At 43.7% G+C, this 19,577-nt stretch overlaps 1 protein-coding gene across 3 annotated transcripts in view; it reads right to left on the minus strand.

Annotated features, from left to right (window-relative positions):
• The window catches only part of fchsd2 (FCH and double SH3 domains 2), a 191,275-nt gene that overhangs the window by 145,436 nt on the left and 26,262 nt on the right, over nucleotides 1-19,577 (minus strand). For all 3 annotated transcript variants that reach the window (XM_078402167.1, XM_078402169.1, XM_078402168.1), the window contains exon 3: nucleotides 1,799-1,844. In XM_078402167.1, coding sequence (XP_078258293.1) covers nucleotides 1,799-1,844 — 46 coding nt within the window. The remainder of the gene's footprint in view (nucleotides 1-1,798; nucleotides 1,845-19,577) is intronic.

Raw genomic sequence — 19,577 nt, forward strand, 5'->3', positions numbered from 1 at the left:
GCAGCGGTGGCAAAGAGAACTACAAAGTGGTGGTCAGCAAAGGCAGAGGTGTGGTCGTGGGATTGCTTCAAATCGGTGGAGTGGGCCACGTTCAAGGATTCATCAGCAGACCTGAATGAATGTGCCACAGTCGTCAATGACTTCATAAAGAAATGAGTGGACGAATGTGTATTCTTTCCAAGTTATTTTCCAACCCGAAGTCCTGGATGAACCAAGAGACTTTTAATCTGCTGAGGGTTAGATCTGTAGCATATAACTGGCGATCCATCGTCATACAAGTCCAGATTTGACCTTCTGGAAACCAGCACAAGCTCAACAATTCTGGACTAATCTGGAGTCATAGACAAATGCTGGATGGTTATGGCTGGGCTTGCATGCAATTTGGAGATGCCAGGTAGCATAAGTGGCAGCGGTATCATTTCACATGAGCTCAATGCCTTTTATGAACACCTACATTTGGCCTCGCAGTCCCTTATAACACTGTGATCTCAGTCTCCAAGGCCAACATTGGAGTATCCTTCAAGCAATCGTTGACTTCAGAAAAGGGAAATTGGAAGCAACCTGCAAATTTTCATTGGTGGATTGGTGGTGGAGAGATGAGGCAGCTTTAAATTTCTGGGCAATAACATCTTGGATGACCTTCCCTGGGAACAGCATATGGATGTAATTATGAAGTAGATAGAAATCAAAGGTAGTGAACCAGAACCTCCACTTTCTTCGAAGTTTAAATAAATTTGACATGACTGAATACAGGTACCTCATTTTACATGGGGGTTACTCGCTTGAAAACTAGCGCACAAATCAAAAATCATGTAAATCAAACATCCCAGGAACTGCACACAATTATACTGCCACAAGGTAGCAGACATAAATTTGAGCAAATTATTCTGAAAATAGGAGCATGCAAATTAAACTTTGGTAATTAGGCATCATATATTCTAAAAACATGTAAACCAAGCTTGCCTAAAATGCGACGTGTCTGTATTCTCACAAAATTCAACAGATGCACTATCTGCAGATGAAACTATCCTGACTGGTTGCATCATGGCCTAGTACAGCAACTGCAATGCACAGGAATGCAAGGGGTTGCAAAAGTAGTGGACTCAGCCCCGTCGCTCATGGGCATTGCCCTCCATATCATCGAAAGCATTTACACGAGGCATATCTACAAGATGGTGGTATCGATTATCAAGCATCACCGCCATTCAGATCATGCCCTCTACTTGCTGCTACCATCAGGCAGGAGTTGTAGAAGCTTGAAGTCCATTGAAGTCCACACACCACTACACTCAGGAACAGGTGCTTTCCTACAATCCCGAGATCCTTGAACCGACCTATACAATCCTAACTCTACCTCAGTAATGGAATACTACAGACTTGCACTACCATGGACTTTTTATCCAATGGTATATTTTTGCATTAATGTATTTTTTTGTACATCTTTACACTGTCTTGTAGAATTTATGTACAATGTGTTTTTGGGTGTTGCCTGAGTCTACATGCCTGTGATGCTGCTGCAAAGTTTTTCTTGCACCTATACAACTCAACATACTTGCATATGACAATAAACCTGAATTGACTCAATCCTAGTTTCCAACTCTCAAACGCTACCTTTATCAATTATTTTTTCTCCTTTAAAGAACAAACCTTGCTGATCTCCCCCGTCTTTCATTTAACTTTCTAGTCCTTTGCAACATTTGACTATTAATTTTCAGAGCATGAGAAATAGCAAGAGCTAACACTCCCGAGCCTGCCTCTATTTAACAATATTTAAAAAAGGAAATCACTCACACCTTACCTGAGCATAATCCTTCTCAATTGCGATTCTTTTCTGACTGAAAGACCTATAAGAGAATGAACAAGATTATTAGCCATACACTTGCAATTATACAATGTTCATCACAGAAGATTGAGTCAAGTCGGGACACTTCTTCAGACAGTGGGGAGGGGGCTAACAACAAGTGGATAGAGGTGAAGGTGGGGGGGGGGGGGGGGGGGGGGGAAGTTGATTAGCTGATGGATGGAGCAAGTGACAGACACAAGGTGAAAAGGAGACTGTGTTAGATAAGGTAAGGCGAGGAGGAGTGAAATGTAAAGGCGGAGGGAGAGACGAGGACATGGGGAGGGGAAAGAGGGAGAATAAAGGGAAATGGAGGATTTAGGGATGGGAGATGAGCGTATGAAGGAGGGGAGAGGAGCACAGTGACTGGGAGTTGGTGGGGGTCACAGGAAAGAGGGGGTAGGGGGTATTGCTTGAAGTTGGTGGATTCAATGTCCAAGTCACCCTGTTCCTTTCCCACCTTGCTTACGTTCATCTCCCAACCCTCCCATCTTCAATCCTCCACATCCCTTTTACTCTCACCTCTTTACCCTTCCCCCTTTCACCCATATCCCTCCCACTGACTTTACATTTCACTCCCTTTCTTTTTTTCTCATCTGTCACCCTTTGGTCTGCTTTTCATCTTTAGCCTTTATAACTACCTCTACACATCTGCCAAACACCCTCTGCAATTGCCTATCTCTTGCTATGCTTAATCCCACTACTCCGTCTCTTTTCAAGCTTTCTCTTCCCCCTTCCCATCAGTCTGCAGAAGGTTTTTGATCCAAAAGGTTATCTGTCCATTGCCGCCAAGAGGTTGCCTAGCCCAAGTACTTTAACAACATTTAAGACATTTACACAGTAACACAATTTACACATTAACACAATTGCACAGTAACATTTTTTGCCGATCTTTAGAGCGATATAGGCCAAACGTGAGCACGTGGGACAAGTGTAGATGGGACATCTTGGTCAGTATATGCAAGTTGGGCAGGAAGTTGATGAAAACCCAAAAATACTCAAATATGTGTCAGCAGATTCATACTTGCATTAGAGGGTCTGATAAAAATGAGGATATTACAATTTTCCTCATGACACTGGAGCTCTTGAAGTCTATGCCAGCTCTCAGAGAAATCCCATTTCCTCCACTTCCCTGTAACCTATTCTCTCGCACATGCCTATTAACATACAGGAAAGCAGGAAGGTCATTTAACCCTCAACTAAAGTCCTTCTTCTGCATTCTCACCATCAGTGACCTGTTGTGGCAACAGAAATTCAAGTAGCGAAAAGAATGTTTAAAGGTGCAGCACAATCTTAAATCCTCAATGTAATTCATATGTTGATTTAAATGATTTGCAAAAGATTTATTGTTTTAAAAAACTTTGCACTAATATTTCATTAAACACAGAAACCGTGACTTTAAAAAAACAGGATTTCTAAAAAGACAAACCATTGCTAAACCAGCTTTAATTCCACATAAATAATCATGTAAATGCTGACAATAAAACCAGAAAAACTCCAGTTTACACACCAGAGCCTAGTTTATTCAATGACAGCTGATCTACTGATCAAAATCAATTAAACTTGGAAGAAAAGCTATTCTACTGTCATGAATTTCATGCTCCAAAATTCCAGACCACTTTCTGGAATCAAAGAGATATCAGAGACATAGCGGATGACAGATGCTGGAATCTTGAGCAAAAAAAACAAGTGCTGGAGGAACTCAGCTGATCAGGCAGCATCTGTAGAGGGAAACAGACTGATGATGTTTTGGATCGGGACCCTTCTTTGGAGATCTGAGGGCTGTGTTATCTGGTGAACATCAGGGAACAAGATGAAACCACCATTAACAATACCATGGCGGTCATTTCTCAAAGTTTCAGCATCTATTTTTGTAGGCATAATAGATTCATCAGTTATACATTTGAACCACTTATAAGCAGTTATACATTTCCACTTTGCTGCCTACCCCCATACTTATCAAGTGTCTATCCATTTCTGCCTGACAAATATTCAGGTTCGACTTTCACTGCCTTTTAAAAGAGCTTTAAAGATTGTTATAGATTATATTTTACCCCTTTAGACCCTTAAAGATTACATCTTGCCCCATGACTGAAGTGGGTGATCCTGTATATTTAAATAGTGAATTTCCAGTTCCAGATTATTTCACAAGGGGAACATCCTCCCCATGTACACTCAGTCAAGACGCCTCAGGATTTTACATCTCAATCAATACCCTCTCATTCTTAGCTCCAGCAAATACAAAGCTAGCATGTCTAGAGAATCAGAGTTGTACAGCATGGAAACAGGCCCTTTGGTCCAACTCATCCATGCTGACCATGATGTCCACATGAGCTTGTTCCATTTGCCTGTGTTTGGCTCATTTCGCTTAACCTTTTCCATGCATATACCTGCATAAATGCCTTTTAATCCTGCTTCGAACACTTCCTCTGGCAGCAGCTTCCCTCCGCCCACCACTGTCTGCATGAGAAAGGTGCCCCTCAGGTCCTCTCTACGTTTTCCTCTCTCACCTTAAGTCTATGCTTTTTAGTTTTTGACTACCCTAACCGGGGAAAATACTATGATAATTCACCTTATCTGTGCCTTTCATGATTTTACATACTTCCATAAGGTCACTCCTCTGTCTCCTACACCCCAACATAGAAAACCTTGAAGGTGGAGTTCCTGGTGCAATGGTTATAAAGGATTAAATTATCAGCTTTATTACTCAGAGCCAAATAGGTATGAGAGTAGTAGAAGTGGTGGACATTTACACATCTGACCAACACAAAATTGAGGGTATAATACTGTTAGAAAATAGCTTTGATTTTAAAAGCATTCTCAGTCGTTTTCCTCCTAATTATTCTAAAACTTAATATGCTCAACTTAAACATTTTTTTTTGTTTATTGATCTTGCACATGCTGCTTGGGAAAGGAGGAAGCATCTCTTAAGAACTGCCCAAAATCTAAAGTATTGTGCACCATTGGCTACTGAAACAAATACTTTAATAGCATTGATGTTGCCTTCTAAAGGAATACATTGAGGTATATAGTTTGCTACAAGGAACTGGGTAATTTAGGTCAAAAGAGAAATGATTAAATTACAGAGCAGCTTTGTTGATTAACAAAAAAGATAATAGGGAAATGATCTCTTTGTCATTGCAATGAAATCCATTATCTGCAGCTTCCCAATCCTCTGTAAAATATTTGAAATTGTCTCAAAGCAGCCCTGGAAATATCCTTGCAAATCATTTCTTCACCCTTTCCAATTTAATAACATCCTTCGCATAGTACGGTAATCAGAATTGCATAGAATACTCCACGTGCAGTCTCTCTAATGTCATGTATACGTGTAACTTGATGTCCCAACTCTTGCACTCAATGCCCTGATCGATGCTGGCAAGCATACCAAGAACCTTCTTTACCACCCTCCCAGGGACTATGATGTAACCAGACAAACTCACTATCTTGTTCTTAACTTTTGCAGATACAAGCCCAGTTTGATAAAGCATCTCACTCTTTCAATTTCAAACTTCTCATTAATCAGCCAAACGGCTTCAGTGTGTCTCAGGTGTCAAGGTTTAAGAGCCAGGAATAAAGATGATCAATTTTCTCTTCACTTAATGTTCAAGTAATGAAGTCATAAGTGATGAGGAAGTACCACTTTGATCAACCCAATCCAAATAGAAGAATGAAGAGGTAAGTATAGAGTAAATTGGACCCGTAAATGACAGAATAGCAGACACCTGTAAATGAAGCAACTTAATTTTCAAATGCATAATTAAAAAATATAGAATCAAAATGTAATACATGGGGAAAAAATGAAAGTACTAAAATCAACATGTGCGCAAAATTATGAGGAATTTTGATCAAATAAACAAAGTATTTCATCTGAAAGTTAAATGCAATCTCAATATAACAGGGTGTGGTGACAGGAGCAGACCTTAACAATTGAGGGCAAACTAATATTTATGTAATTTCCAGATTTATTTCTTTGCTCCCTAGGCCGTTTGAAAATGGAAATCACCTGCTCAAACATACGAGAAAGAAAAATCCAAATTCATTTAAAAATGATAGATTAATAACTGGGAAGAAATCGTTTAAAAAAAATAGATACTCGGCAGAGGAGAATTGGGGATTTTGTTGCAGAAAGTAGTTTTGGGCTTAAAAAGTCTACAAAATTGAGAGAAATCATAATAGTTTGGTACCTCAGATGGAACATGAATACTACAAGGAGTAGATTTCTCAACCATGAAGGCCAGAGCAATGTCAAGAAAAGGTGACAATATAAAATATCACAGTGGACTTTTAAAATATATTGTCGCCTTTCTCCAAGGAAATATAGTTGTGTACAAATTGGCAACCACAAAGTAATCTAAACAAAGACACAAAAGACTGATTATACTGGAATCAGGAGCATAAAACAAACCACTACAGGAACTCAGCTGGTCACAGCATTTGTGGAGGGATGTCCAGAGGAAGGGTTTTGACCTGAAATGTCAACTGTCCATTTCCACACAGGTGCTGCCTGACACGCTGAGTTCCTCCAGCAGTTTTCTTTTTAATCTGAACAGAGGAAACGTGGAGCTCGCCAAGGGCATTAATGTAGGGAAGAATGAAAAATTAGGAGAGAAAAAAAAGGGAAGGTGGAGTAGGAAAGGCTTTTGGAAAAGGAACTGGATTTCTGAAATGAGAGCTATAGATGCAAAGCATAGAACAAGTAATGTAAGGAACAGGCTGGTAAGGGCAAGAATTTCAGAGGAAGAAAGTACAGGTTTACAGATGACACCAAAGTGGGGGGCCAAATGTCTTTAAAATGTTGTTATTGTACCCAGCTCAACTACTTTGTCTGGCAAACACCCACCACCATCTACGTGGAAACAAATTAGAGTAGGAAAACTGGGGTCTGAGATTAATATCTGAAAATCAATTGCAAAATTATGAAAGCAAAGTTGACTAAATGAACTGGAAGAATGATTAAATTGGTGAGAAGCAACAAACATTTAAAGAGATTTGAAAATTTGCAGAAAAATCTTTTGAAAAAAGGATTCACAAGGAGGATGATTAGCTAACCAAAAAAATAGTAAAAATGGTACGAAACTAATGAAGACATTGTTGCAAAGTTCAATGGTTTCTACAGCTTTCACAAAGGATCACTAAAACATGAAAGAGTGAGAAACAAGTTACAAGAGTATATATGTAATAAGCTATAGAAGAGTAACTCAAATAAAAATTAGTTCCTCATAGGAGAACAGGGAGTTGATAAATAGGAATTTGGAAATGTTGACACAAATATAGACGATGACTCTAAAAGCATTATATTAATATAAAATTAATATAAAATTGGAGAGTAATGTTGGGGGAGTCCAGAACAAGGGGCCACAGTTTAAGAATAATGGGTAGGCCATTTAGAACGGAGATGAGGAAGAACTTTTTCAGTCAGAGAGTGGTGAAGGTGTGGAATTCTCTGCCTCAGAAGGCAGTGGAGGCCAGTTCGTTGGATGCTTTCAAGAGAGCTGGATAGAGCTCTTAAGGATAGCGGAGTGAGGGGGTATGGGGAGAAGGCAGGAACGGGGTACTGATTGAGAGTGATCAGCCATGATCGCATTGAATGGCAGTGCTGGCTCGAAGGGCTGAATGGCCTACTCCTGCACCTATTGTCTATTGTCTATTGAAGGGAGAGAGGAAAGTGCTAAAACAACTATCACTAGCTAGTATGAGGAAAACTGATGGATCTGAAGACTGACAAGGTCCCTTGACTACAGCAATAATGCATTGATAGTGATCTTCCAATTTTCCGTCAAGAGAGGGAGACACAGTGGGAAACTATGTCAATTAGCTCATTGTCTTGAGAAATGGAAAATGATGGAATCTATTATTTACAATGTGGCAGTAGAATTATAATGTATTCACATGGAGTCAACATGGTTTTATGAAAGGGAATGGATGTTTGATAGATTGATTAGAGTACTTTGAGGATGTAATAGGCAGGATGGATAATGTAGAACCAATACATGTGTTATCAGATTTCTAAAACACATTGGATAGGGTGCCACATAAAAGTATCCAAAAATATGAATGGAAGAAAAAGAGCAAAACCTTTTGACATTGGCAGTGATGATATATCTAGTGGACTAGCTGACTAACAGAAAACAATATTGGGCTAATAAGGTCATTTTCAAGTTGGCAAGCACAGGAGGGTGCCAGAGGGATCAATGCCAAGCCCTCAACGATTTGCACACACTATTAATAACTTGGGTGAAGAGACCAAAAATACTGTAGCCAAATTTGTTGATGGTACAAAGATAAGTAACAATGTAAATTGAGACAAAAGCACAAAATTGGCAAAAAGATAGAGCAACCACAAATTTGGCGGCAAAATATGAAGAGAGAGATTATCCATCCTGGAAGCAAGCAATTATTAAATGTAGAGAAATTGCAGCGTGTTGCTGTACAAACATTTCTGGATGCCTAACGGCCTATGTGAAACAAAGTTAGGAAGCAAGCATGGTAAGTAATTGAAAAGACAAATAGAATTACAACTTTTATTGCAAAGGGATTGAGGTTTTGCAACAAATAGAGGGGTGGTGTAAGGCCACACCTGGAATACTGCATCAATTTTCACATTTAAGGGATAAATAGCTGGAAACACCACAGAGAAGATTCAGTAAGTTGATTCCTGGGATGAAGGGTTGACATATTGGCCAAGAAATTATTAATAATAATAATAATAATATATTCCTTTATTTGTCCCACAGGGGAAATTTACAATTAACCCCGATATATGAAATTTTGGACCAGATTTGAGAGGCTAAATGACCTACTTCTCCTTCTATTCCTCATGTTTGCATCCTTACAGATTACAAAGTACATACAGGTGAAATTCCAATCAGATAAGAATAGCACAAGGGGTCACATTTGAAAAGCAGGAGCAAGGGTGCAGCAGTGGAGATAGACTCCATACCAGGCCTTGGTAAGCTCAGTTCCAGATGCTGTGGTCCATGGTGTTGAAAGTGTAGGTCAAAAGAGATAGGGATGGGGAAAACAGTACAATGCATTCTCTTGGCATGATTGAGGACTGTTTCAGTACTGTACTATAGGGATTCATACGATGCTGGGACAGCTTTGAGACAATTTCAAGTATTTTACAGAGGATTGGGAAGCTGCAGATAATGCATTTCACTGCAGTGACAAAGAGATAATTTCCTTACTATCTTTTTTGTTAATCAACAAAGCTGCTCTGTAATTTAATCATTTCTCTTTTGACCTAAATTACCCAGTTCCTTGTAGCAAACTATATACCTCAATGTATTCCTTTAGAAGGCAACATCAATGCTATTAAAGTATTTGTTTCAGTAGCCAATGGTGCACAATACTTTAGATTTTGGGCAGTTCTTAAGAGATGCTTCCTCCTTTCCCAAGCAGCATGTGCAAGATCAATAAACAAGAAAAAATGTTTAAGTTGAGCATATTAAGTTTTAGAATAATTAGGAGGAAAATGACTGAGAATGCTTTTAAAATCAAAGCTATTTTCTAACAGTATTATACCCTCAATTTTGTGTTGGTTAGATGTGTAAATGTCCACCACTTCTACTACTCTCATACCTATTTGGCTCTGAGGAATAAAGCTGATAATTTAATCCTTTCCATCCATTGCACCAGGAACTCCACCTTCAACCTACTTAGAGATGTAGAAGTTTAGAAAATACATGCAATTTGATTTGAAGAAATTTCCATAACAATATGGTTTTGTACAGGTCAAAAAATGTTATAAAACTTTTATTTGCTGCGGAGTAACTTTGTGGTACAAAGTATCTCTTCTTCATTGAAAATGATAATGGTCTATAAAAAAATGAAGTTCAGATGAAAGAGCATTGAGCTGAAAGGTTAATTCTATTTCTCTCTCTCTCCATGGATGCTGCCTGTATTTTCAATATTTGTAATTTTTATTGCTAACAGCTAGACACAACTGAAGGATCTCCTTTTCGTTACATAGCTTTTCGTAAAAGCCATGTAAAGTCAAAGATCAATAGGTAGAGAGATAAATATCTAAAGCATATGTTGACCTAAAGGTACTCCTCCCTCTTAAAATACTACTTCTCAGTAAACTAGTTTTAACTAGAATGCAGTTTATCTTAGGCAGCTTAATGATTCATTGACTTACCATGTAGTGCATTTTTATAGCCCAACCCATCCGAGGGATTTTAAATGCCATGCTAATATATCCTCGAGTTGTGTGTGAGATACATTACAAATTAATGCAAACTTCAGAATATGAATCACTATGGCAAATAGCTAAACCAACATTTAGAATCTCTTTGTTGGACAGTTGGCATCTAGATCAAATAGAATTGTTTACTCAAAATCATCGCTAATGTGAATATTTGTGCATTTAATCATCAAATAATTTATTGTGTGCCAAAAGGCCTGTTTTTATGCTGTACTGTTCTATGTGTATGTTCATGCTGATGATTTCAGTGCAATAGATTTTCAACTAAATACAGGGTATGTGAGAATGTGTTTAAGAGAAAAATAGTGGGACAGCATTGACTCAATCAGCCAAATGGCCTTCTTATAAGAAATGATGGGATTAAATTTAAAAAAGTTGCCTCATGCGTCTTTGAAACTTCAAGCCTCCCGAGTGTGTAACTTCCCGGAATAACTATCCCATGATGATTCAGTCAACGATTTTGTTTATTTTTGGCTACGGTTCCCATATAAAGGTTTGCGGCATGCCAGTCTATTCAAATATTTTTTAATCTAGACATGCACCACTGCTTTACTTTTTTTCCCCCATGTGACATGATATCAGTTAATGAGAAATAAAGGATTTAACTGTTTTTACCAGTGCCTAATGTATTGTCTCGTGTGACCCTGCAAACATAAAACAAGTGTTAACTTCCTTATTGTTTTTTTGGCAACTGACTACAAAGACTAACATTTCTATTAGCTAATCTGTTTCTCTTGGAGAAAGATTTTTTCAAGTGTAGAGAAAATATGTTCTTTTTCAAAGTTTTTCAAAATCAGCGAAACTCCCTTCCTGTTTACACAAGGCAAAATGCATCAGGGGTTCCAAACCATAGGTGGGGTGGGGAGAAAAATGACAAAAATTTAGCTTTGAGGGGCATTTCTCAATAGCTGAGACTCTTTTTCGTTTTTTGTGCACTTAGGATGTGGTGTTGAATGTATGCATAGCTTGGTTTACAAGTAATCAGTCACCTTCACAAACTTTTATTCAGTCTTTCAGCTATAAGCTTTTGCTAGTTTCATCAGGTTATGGCGAGTCCGAAACTTGCTAGTTGTAGACGAAGTTTATTGCAGCCGCAATACACGAATACAGAGTCAAAACAACAAGTTACAGGACAACCAATATAAACTTACTGTCTTCCTTGAAGACTTCGCCGAACTGGCTAAATCGGGCGCCAAACGCGCACCTGACATCGCTGGCCAATCAGCGATGTCGTTTCCTGGACCAATCCCCATGGTCGCGTTCCCACGTGACCTCGCTGGCCAATCCGAGGGTTCGACGACCTGGACCATTCTCTATGGTCGCTACATGACCCCCCCCAGAACCCGAGGTGCGGAACCTAGCAGGGAGCCGGATTTCGCGACCATAACGAGTACGGAGAGGGACAGCCTGAACCACAGGAGCCGGAGGTTCCGGACTTGGTGGAACAGCCGGAACGGGAGGTTCTGGAGGAACTACCGGAACGGGGGGTCCTGGAGGAACTGCCGAAACGGGGGGTCCTAGGGGAACTGCCGAAACTGGGGGCCCCGGAGGAACTGTCGGAACGGGGGTTTGTGGACTGGGCGGAACTAACGGAGGTCGGCCTCTTCTAGGGGTTTGACCGACCAGGACTGGTTGATCCGGGTCCAAATGGGCAGGTTTGAGCCGGGACACCGAGACGAGTTCACTCTTGCCGCCCATGTCTAAGGTGAAAGTAGCCGTTCCCTTACGTAAAACCCGGAACGGCCCTTGATAGACCCTCTGCAACGGGGCGCGATGGGCATCTTTACGCAAAAAAACAAACTCACAGTCCTTCAGGGAAGACGGTTCATGTACCATGGGACACCCATGACGTGAAGTCGGCACTGGAGCCAGGGAGCCCACCCGTTCCCGGAGAGCTGCTAACACTGATGGGACTGTAGGGAGCAGGGCTGAAGTGTCCGGAAACAGATCTCCAGGTACTCGAAGGGTCGAGCCATATACCAGCTCTGCGGACGACGCACCGAGATCTGGCTTAGGAGCCGTCCGGATGCCCAAAAGAACCCAAGGGAGTTGGTCTACCCAGTCCGGGCCTTCAAGCCTTGCACTGAGGGACGCCTTAAGTTGGCGGTGGAACCTTTCTACGAGTCCATTTGCCTGGGGGTGATATGCAGTTGTGGGTTGTAATTTGGACCCGTACAGTTCCGCCAGCGCGGCCCAGAGGGACGAAGTGAACTGTGGTCCTCTGTCAGTTGTAATAACTGCCGGGACCCCGAAACGAGCTACCCAATGAAGGGCCAAAGTCCTAGCACAAGACGCTGACGATATATCACACAATGGGAAAGCCTCTGGCCACCGGGTGAACCGATCCACCACCGTGAGGAGGTGGGTGTAGCCCCGGGAGGAAGGCAAAGGCCCGACCAAATCCACGTGGATGTGGAAAAAACGAAAAGCCGGGACTTCGAAATCCTGTACGGGGGGCTGGACGTGACGCTGGACCTTAGCGGTCTGACAGGGCACGCAGGAACGTGCCCACCCCGCTACCTGTTTCCGCAGGCCATGCCAGACAAACCTCGCTGCCACCAAGGCAGAGGTGGAGCGGATGGACGGGTGCGCCAGCCCATGAATGGCATCGAAAACCCGGCGCTGAAGGGAGGGCGGTACTACCGGCCTGGGGCGAGGAAGGGAAACATCGCACCAGACTTTCGTGCCCTCCGACCCACAAGCTACCTGGGCCAACTTCAATCCCGAAGTGGTGGACTGGTACGTCGAAACGGTATCCGCCAGGAGCTGTGCCTCCGCGAGCTCCTGGGGATCCACCTCGCAGTCCACCGCCGAAATAGGGGGAAAAGCAGGTCTAGACAGGGCGTCAGCAACGGCATTCAGCTTACCCGCGATATGACGGACATCTGTGGTAAATTCGGAGATAGCAGTCAGGTGCCGCTGCTGGCGGGCCGACCATGGGTCAGACAATTTCAAAAAAGCAAATGTTAATGGCTTGTGGTCCGTAAATGCCACAAATGGGCGGCCCTCGAGGAAATACCTGAAATGACGGACAGCTAAATGGAGAGCTAGAAGCTCTCGGTCAAATGCGCTATATTTCAGCTCGGCCGAATTTAGTTGCCGGCTGAAAAACGCTAAAGGCTGCCAACGGCCACCAACCTGCTGCTCCAGAACCCCACCCACCGCCACGTCAGAGGCGTCAACCGTCAGGGCCGTGGGGGCGGAGGGGCTCGGATGGACCAACATGGTGGCGTCTGCCAAGGCTGCCTTAGCTGCCGTAAAAGCCGACTCTGCGGTCGGGGACCACAACAACTCTACCGGATTACCTGCAAGGCATTGGAAAAGCGGGCGCAGGACTCGCGCCGCTGCCGGAACGAATCTATGGTAGAAATTAACCATGCCTACGAACTCCTGCAGCCCTTTTACTGTGGTGGGCCTGGGGAAAGCCCGGATAGCCTCCACCTTCTCTGGCAAAGGGACAGCGCCGGCAGGGGTAATTCTGTGTCCTAGAAAATCGAGAGCAGGCAGGCCGAATTGACATTTGGAGGGTTGAATAATGAGCCCGTGGTCTTGGAGCCGCTGGAACACGGTCCGCAAATGGGCCTGGTGTTCTTGCACTGAGGGGCTGGCTACCAGGATGTCGTCTAAATAAATAAACACAAAAGGTAAACCCCTACCCACGCGGTCCATCAGTCGCTGGAAAGCCTGTGCCGCGTTCTTTAAACCGAAAGGCATACGCAACCATTCAAACAACCCGAACGGAGTAATAGTTGCAGTTTTTTGTATGTCCTCCGGTCGCACCGGAATCTGATGGTATCCTCGCACCAAATCGATTTTGGAAAACACCACCGCTCCTTCCAGTCCAGATGAAAAGTCCTGTAGGTGCGATATGGGGTAGCGATCAGCCGTGGTGACAGCATTGAGACGCCGATAATCGCCACATGGCCTCCACCCCCCAGATGCCTTGGAGACCATGTGTAACGGCGAGGCCCACGGGCTGTCAGACTGACGAACAATTCCCATTTCCTCCATCTTCCTGAACTCCGCCCGTGCCACCACCAGTTTGTCTGGCGGTAGTCTCCTGGCCCGAGCGAAAACGGGAGGGCCTTCGGTGCGGATGTGATGGACCACACCGTGCTTAGCTGAAGGTGCGTCAAAACGTTGGACGAGCAGCTCTGGGAACTCTGCCAGAATCGCAGCATACGAGTCGGGGGCCGCGACGACGGCCTGGACAGTAGGGCTGGGCGAGGAGGCGATTGCCGGAGCGACGTGCTCGTCTTCAGCAGCGGTTCGGAGGTCGTTACCGCGGACATCAGGAACCAGTGAAAAAGCCCAGAGAAAATCTGCGCCCAGGATCGCTTGTTTGACGTCGGCTATGATGAATGGCCATTCGTACGTGCGGAGGCCTAACACAAGGGACATCTTCCGTGTACCGAAAGTGCGAATTGGGCTGCCATTAACCGTGATGAGGGTGGGACCTGTCTTACCCGATCTGGTTTCGAGGTCGGTCGGCGGCACTATGCTGACGATGGCTCCCGTGTCTACCAAAAATTCTGTGTCCGTGAATCGATCATGGACATAGAGGCGCCGGTTCTGGCCAATCGTAACTGCCCCTATGTACGATCGGCCGAGGCATTTCCCGCGAAGGTACAAGGCAAACGGCAGTTGCGGGATTCGTTACCCCATCGTAGGTGATAATAGCACCAGCCGCGCTTGTGCGGATCTTTTTGGCGGGCTTTCGGAGAATTGGCGGGAGACGTGGCGCCATCTTGCCGTCGCTGTGGCGTGGTCACCGATGTCGAGACTTTGTTGATTGAATCACTTGCCTTGTTTTTTCCCGCTATGAGCGCGTCCGCTTTCGCTGCATATGCTTCGGGGTCCTTAAAAGAACAACCCGTAAGCAGCAGTCGGACATCCTCGGGAAGATTCTCGCGGAATGCCTGTTCAAACATCGGGCAATCCGTATGCTCACCGGCTAGCACCATCATTTCGGCCATGCGGACGGAAGGCAGTTGGTCTCCAAGCTCCGGTAGGTGCAGATGTTTTGCCGCACCACCATGCTTATTTAACCCGAAGGTTCGCAGTAATGCCTTCTTCATGGTTACATACTTGTCTTCCGCAGGTGAATTTATGATAAACCGCATCACGCGCTTGGTTGTGTCCGGCGACAGAGCGCTGACGAGGTAGAAGTACTTCGTGGAATCGTCCGACACCTTCTTTATGTGGAATTGGGCCTCGGCGTGGATAAACCAAGCTTGCGGTGCGTACGTCCAAAATAACGGAAGATGAACGTCTGCCGCGCTTGACTCCGGTGTGCCCTGCTCGGTCATCGTCAACGAGGCGTCGGGTTCCTGCTCAGTTGGTGATCGTCCAGATCACGTTCGGGGTCACCAATATGGCGAGTCCGAAACTTGCTAGTTGTAGACGAAGTTTATTGCAGCCGCAATACACGAATACAGAGTCAAAACAACAAGTTACAGGACAACCAATATAAACTTACTGTCTTCCTTGAAGACTTCGCCGAACTGGCTAAATCGGGCGCCAAACGCGCACCTGACATCGCTGGCCAATCAGCGATGTCGTTTCCTGGACCAATCCCCATAGTCGCGTTCCCACGTGACCTCGCTGGCCAATCCGAGGGTTCGACGACCTGGACCATTCTCTATGGTCGCTACAAGGTCACAGAAGCCAATTTTTTTTTGCCAATGTACCAATAGCAATTTCTTGTCATCATTTCTTCACTTCTGGTTCTTTTCCTGTTTTACCTTTTCAATCTCAATTTTTATCTTCAATTTTGATTTACATTCCACACCAGATATTTTGTCAAAGTACATGCTCAATTCATTTTCATTTCAATGAGAATTTAATAAAATAATGTGAAACAGAAGCCAAAAATAGCAATACCTCTACATGTTACAATAGCCTTTTTGATATTGCGAAGAATTTATAATTATTCTAAAAAAGATCCACACCTAGTCATTATTAAATAGTACAACTTAAAAGTTGAAAAGCAAATCATTAAAAGGCTTTAAAACATTTTACTTGGTCATTGAGCAGCAGCAATCAGCAGTAGCAGCAGCAGCAATCAGCAGTAGCAGCAGCAGCAAACAGCAGCAGTAGCAAGCAGCACCAAGCTGTGTTGCTTGGGAAGTAGTTTGTGGGGATTGTGTGGGGATAGTAAGGAGTAAGACCTGTGTGATCTCCCGGACTAGTTTCGATCGCCTAGCTTGGGGTCGGAGAGGAATTTCCCGGATTTTTTCCCAAATTGGCCTGGGTTTTTTATCCGGTTTTTCGCCTCTCCCAGGAGATCACTCAGTTCTTTTGGGTGGGCGGTTGGAGCGGTTGGAGTAGCGGCCGGGCGGTAGGTTTAGTAACCGAGCGCGGGGCTTTGTTTGGAGAGTATGACTGCCAGGGCAGTTTTTTGTTCTGGGTGTCGGATAGTCTTCCAGACATCCACATCTGCGCCAGGTGTGACGAGATGGGGCTCCTAAGGGACCGTATTAGGAACCTGGAGCGGCAGATTGATGACCTCCGTCTGATCAGGGAGAGTGAGGAGGTTATAGATAGGAGTTACAGAGAGGTGGTCACTCCTAGACCACGGGAGGTAGACAAGTGGGTCACTGTTAGGGGGGGCAAGGAACAGAGGCAGGGACTAGGGAGTACCCCGGTGGCTGTACCCCTTGGAAATAAGTACTCCTGTTTAAGTACTGTTGGGGGGGGACAGCCTACCTGGGGGCAACGACGGTGCCCGGGCCTCTGGCAAGGAGTCCGGCCCTGTTGCTCAGAAGGGTAGGGAAAGGAAGAGGAGAGCAGTAGTAATAGGGGACTCTATAGTGAGGGGGTCAGATAGGCGTTTCTGTGGACGCAGTCGGGAGACCCGGATGGTGGTTTGCCTCCCTGGTGCCGGTGTCCGGGATGTGTCTGAGCGTGTCCAGGATATCCTGAAAGGGGAGGGAGAGGAGCCAGAGGTCGTGGTACATATAGGTACCAACAATATAGGTAGGATAAGGGAAGAGGTCCTGAAAGGAGAATTCAGGGGGCTAGGAAGAGAGTTAAAAAAAAGGACTTCCAAAGTAATAATCTCAGGCTTACTGCCTGTGCCACGCGATAGTGAGAATAGGAATGGAGTGAGGTGGAGGATAAATACGTGGCTGAGGAACTGGTGCAGGGAGCAGGGTTTCAAGTTTCTGGATCATTGGGACCTCTTCTGGGGGAAGTATGACCTGTACAAAAAGGACGGGTTGCATCTGAACCCGAGGGGAACCAATATCCTGGCGGGGAGATTTGCTAAAATAACTGCGGAGACTTTAAACTAGTACGGTTGGGGGGAGGGACTCAAACACAGATAGCTAATAGGCAGTGTGTGAGGCAGGAGGCAGAAAAGGGAAACACTCAGACCCAATATGTAGGAGAGAAAGAAGGGAAAAGAAATAAACTGAGAATAAGAAATGATGGGTCCCTTAAATGTGTATATTTTAATGCTAGGAGCATTGTAAGAAAGGTGGATGAGCTTAGAGCCTGGATTGACATCTGGAAGTATGATGTTGTGGCGATCAGTGAAACATGGTTGCAGGAGGGTTGCGATTGGCAATTAAATATTCCAGGATTTCATTGTTTCAGATGTGATAGAATCGGAGGGGCAAGAGGTGGGGGTGTTGCATTGCTTGTCAGGGAGGATATCACAGCAGTGCTTTGGCAGGACAGACTAGAAGGCTCGATTAAGGAGGCTGTTTGGGTGGAACTCAGAAATGAGAAAGGTTTAGCAACACTTATAGGGGTGTATTATAGACCGCCAAATAGGGAACGAGAATTGGAAGAGCAAATATGTAAGGAGATAGCAGATATTAGTAGTAAGCACAGAGTGGTGATTGTGGGTGATTTCAATTTTCCGTATATAGACTGGGAATCACATTCTGTTAAAGGGCTGGATGGTTTGGAGTTTGTAAAATGTGTGCAGGATAGTTTTTTGCAGCAATACGTAGAGGTGCCTACCAGAGAAGGGGCAGTGTTGGACCTCCTGTTAGGAAATGAGATGGGTCAGATGACGGAGGTATGTGTTGAGGAGCACTTTGGGTCTAGTGATCATAATGCCATTAGTTTCAATATCATTATGAAGAAGGTCAAATCTGGACCAAGGGTTGAGATTTTGGATTGGAGAAAGGCTAATTTTGAGGAGATGAGAAAGGATTTAAAAGGAGTGAAATGGAAATTGTTGTTTTATGAAAAGGATATAATAGAGAAATGGAGGATATTTAAAGGTGAAATTTTGAGAGTACAGAGTCTTTATGTCCCTGTTCGGTGGAAAGGAAAGAATAATAATTTGAAAGAGCCGTGGTTTTCCAGGGAAATTGGACACTTGGTTCGGAAAAAGAGGGAGATATACAATAAATATAAGCGGCAGGGAGTAAATGAGGTTCTTGAGGAATATAAAGAATGTAAAAGGAATCTTGAAAAGGAAATTAGAAAAGCGAAAAAAAGATATGAGGCTGCTTTGGCAAGTAATGTAAAAGTAAACCCCAAGGGGTTCTACAGATATGTCAATAGCAAAAGGATAGTGAGGGATAAAATTGGTCCATTAGAGAGTCAGAGTGGACAGCTATGTGCTGAGCCGGAAGAAATGGGGGAGATATTAAACAATTTCTTTTCTTCGGTATTTACCGAGGAGAAGGATATTGAATTATGTGAGGTAAGCGAAACAAGTAGAGTAGTGATGGAAATTAGGAGGATTAAAGAAGAGGAGGTACGGACACTTTTGAAGAATATAAAAGTGGATAAGTCTCCAGGTCCTGATAGGATATTCCCTAGGACATTGAGGGAAGTTAGTGCAGAAATAGCAGGGGCTATGACGGAAATATTTCAAACGTCATTAGAAACAGGGATGGTGCCGGAAGATTGGCGCATTGCGCATGTTGTGCCTTTGTTTAAAAAAGGTTCTAAAAGTAAACCTAGCAATTATAGACCTATTAGTTTGACGTCTGTGGTGGGAAAATTAATGGAAAAGATACTTAGGGACAATATATATAATTATTTGGATAATCAAGGCCTGATTAGAAACAGTCAACATGGATTTGTGCCTGGAAGGTCATGTTTGACTAATCTTCTTGAATTTTTTGAAGAGGTTACCAGGGAAATTGATAAGGGCAAGGCTGTGGATGTTGTCTATATGGACTTCAGTAAGGCATTTGACATATTCCACATGGAAGGTTGATTAAGAAGGTTAAATCGTTGGGTATTAATAGTGAGGTTGCAAGATGGATTCAACAATGGCTGAATGGGAGATACCAGAGGGTAACGGTTGACAATTGTATGTCAGGTTGGAGGCCAGTGTCTAGTGGAGTGCCCCAAGGATCTGTGTTGGGTCCACTGTTGTTTGTCATTTACATTAATGATCTGGATGATGGTGTGGCAAATTGGATTAGTAAATATGCAGATGATACTAAGATAGGTGGAGTAGTTGATAGTGAGGTAGATTTTCAAAGTCTACAGAGAGACTTGGGCCTTTCGGAAGAGTGGGCTGAAAGATGGCAGATGGAGTTTAATGCTGATAAG

This window comes from Rhinoraja longicauda, chromosome 7 (genome assembly GCF_053455715.1).
Source record: "Rhinoraja longicauda isolate Sanriku21f chromosome 7, sRhiLon1.1, whole genome shotgun sequence".
In the NCBI taxonomy this organism is placed as follows: Eukaryota; Metazoa; Chordata; class Chondrichthyes; order Rajiformes; family Arhynchobatidae; genus Rhinoraja; species Rhinoraja longicauda.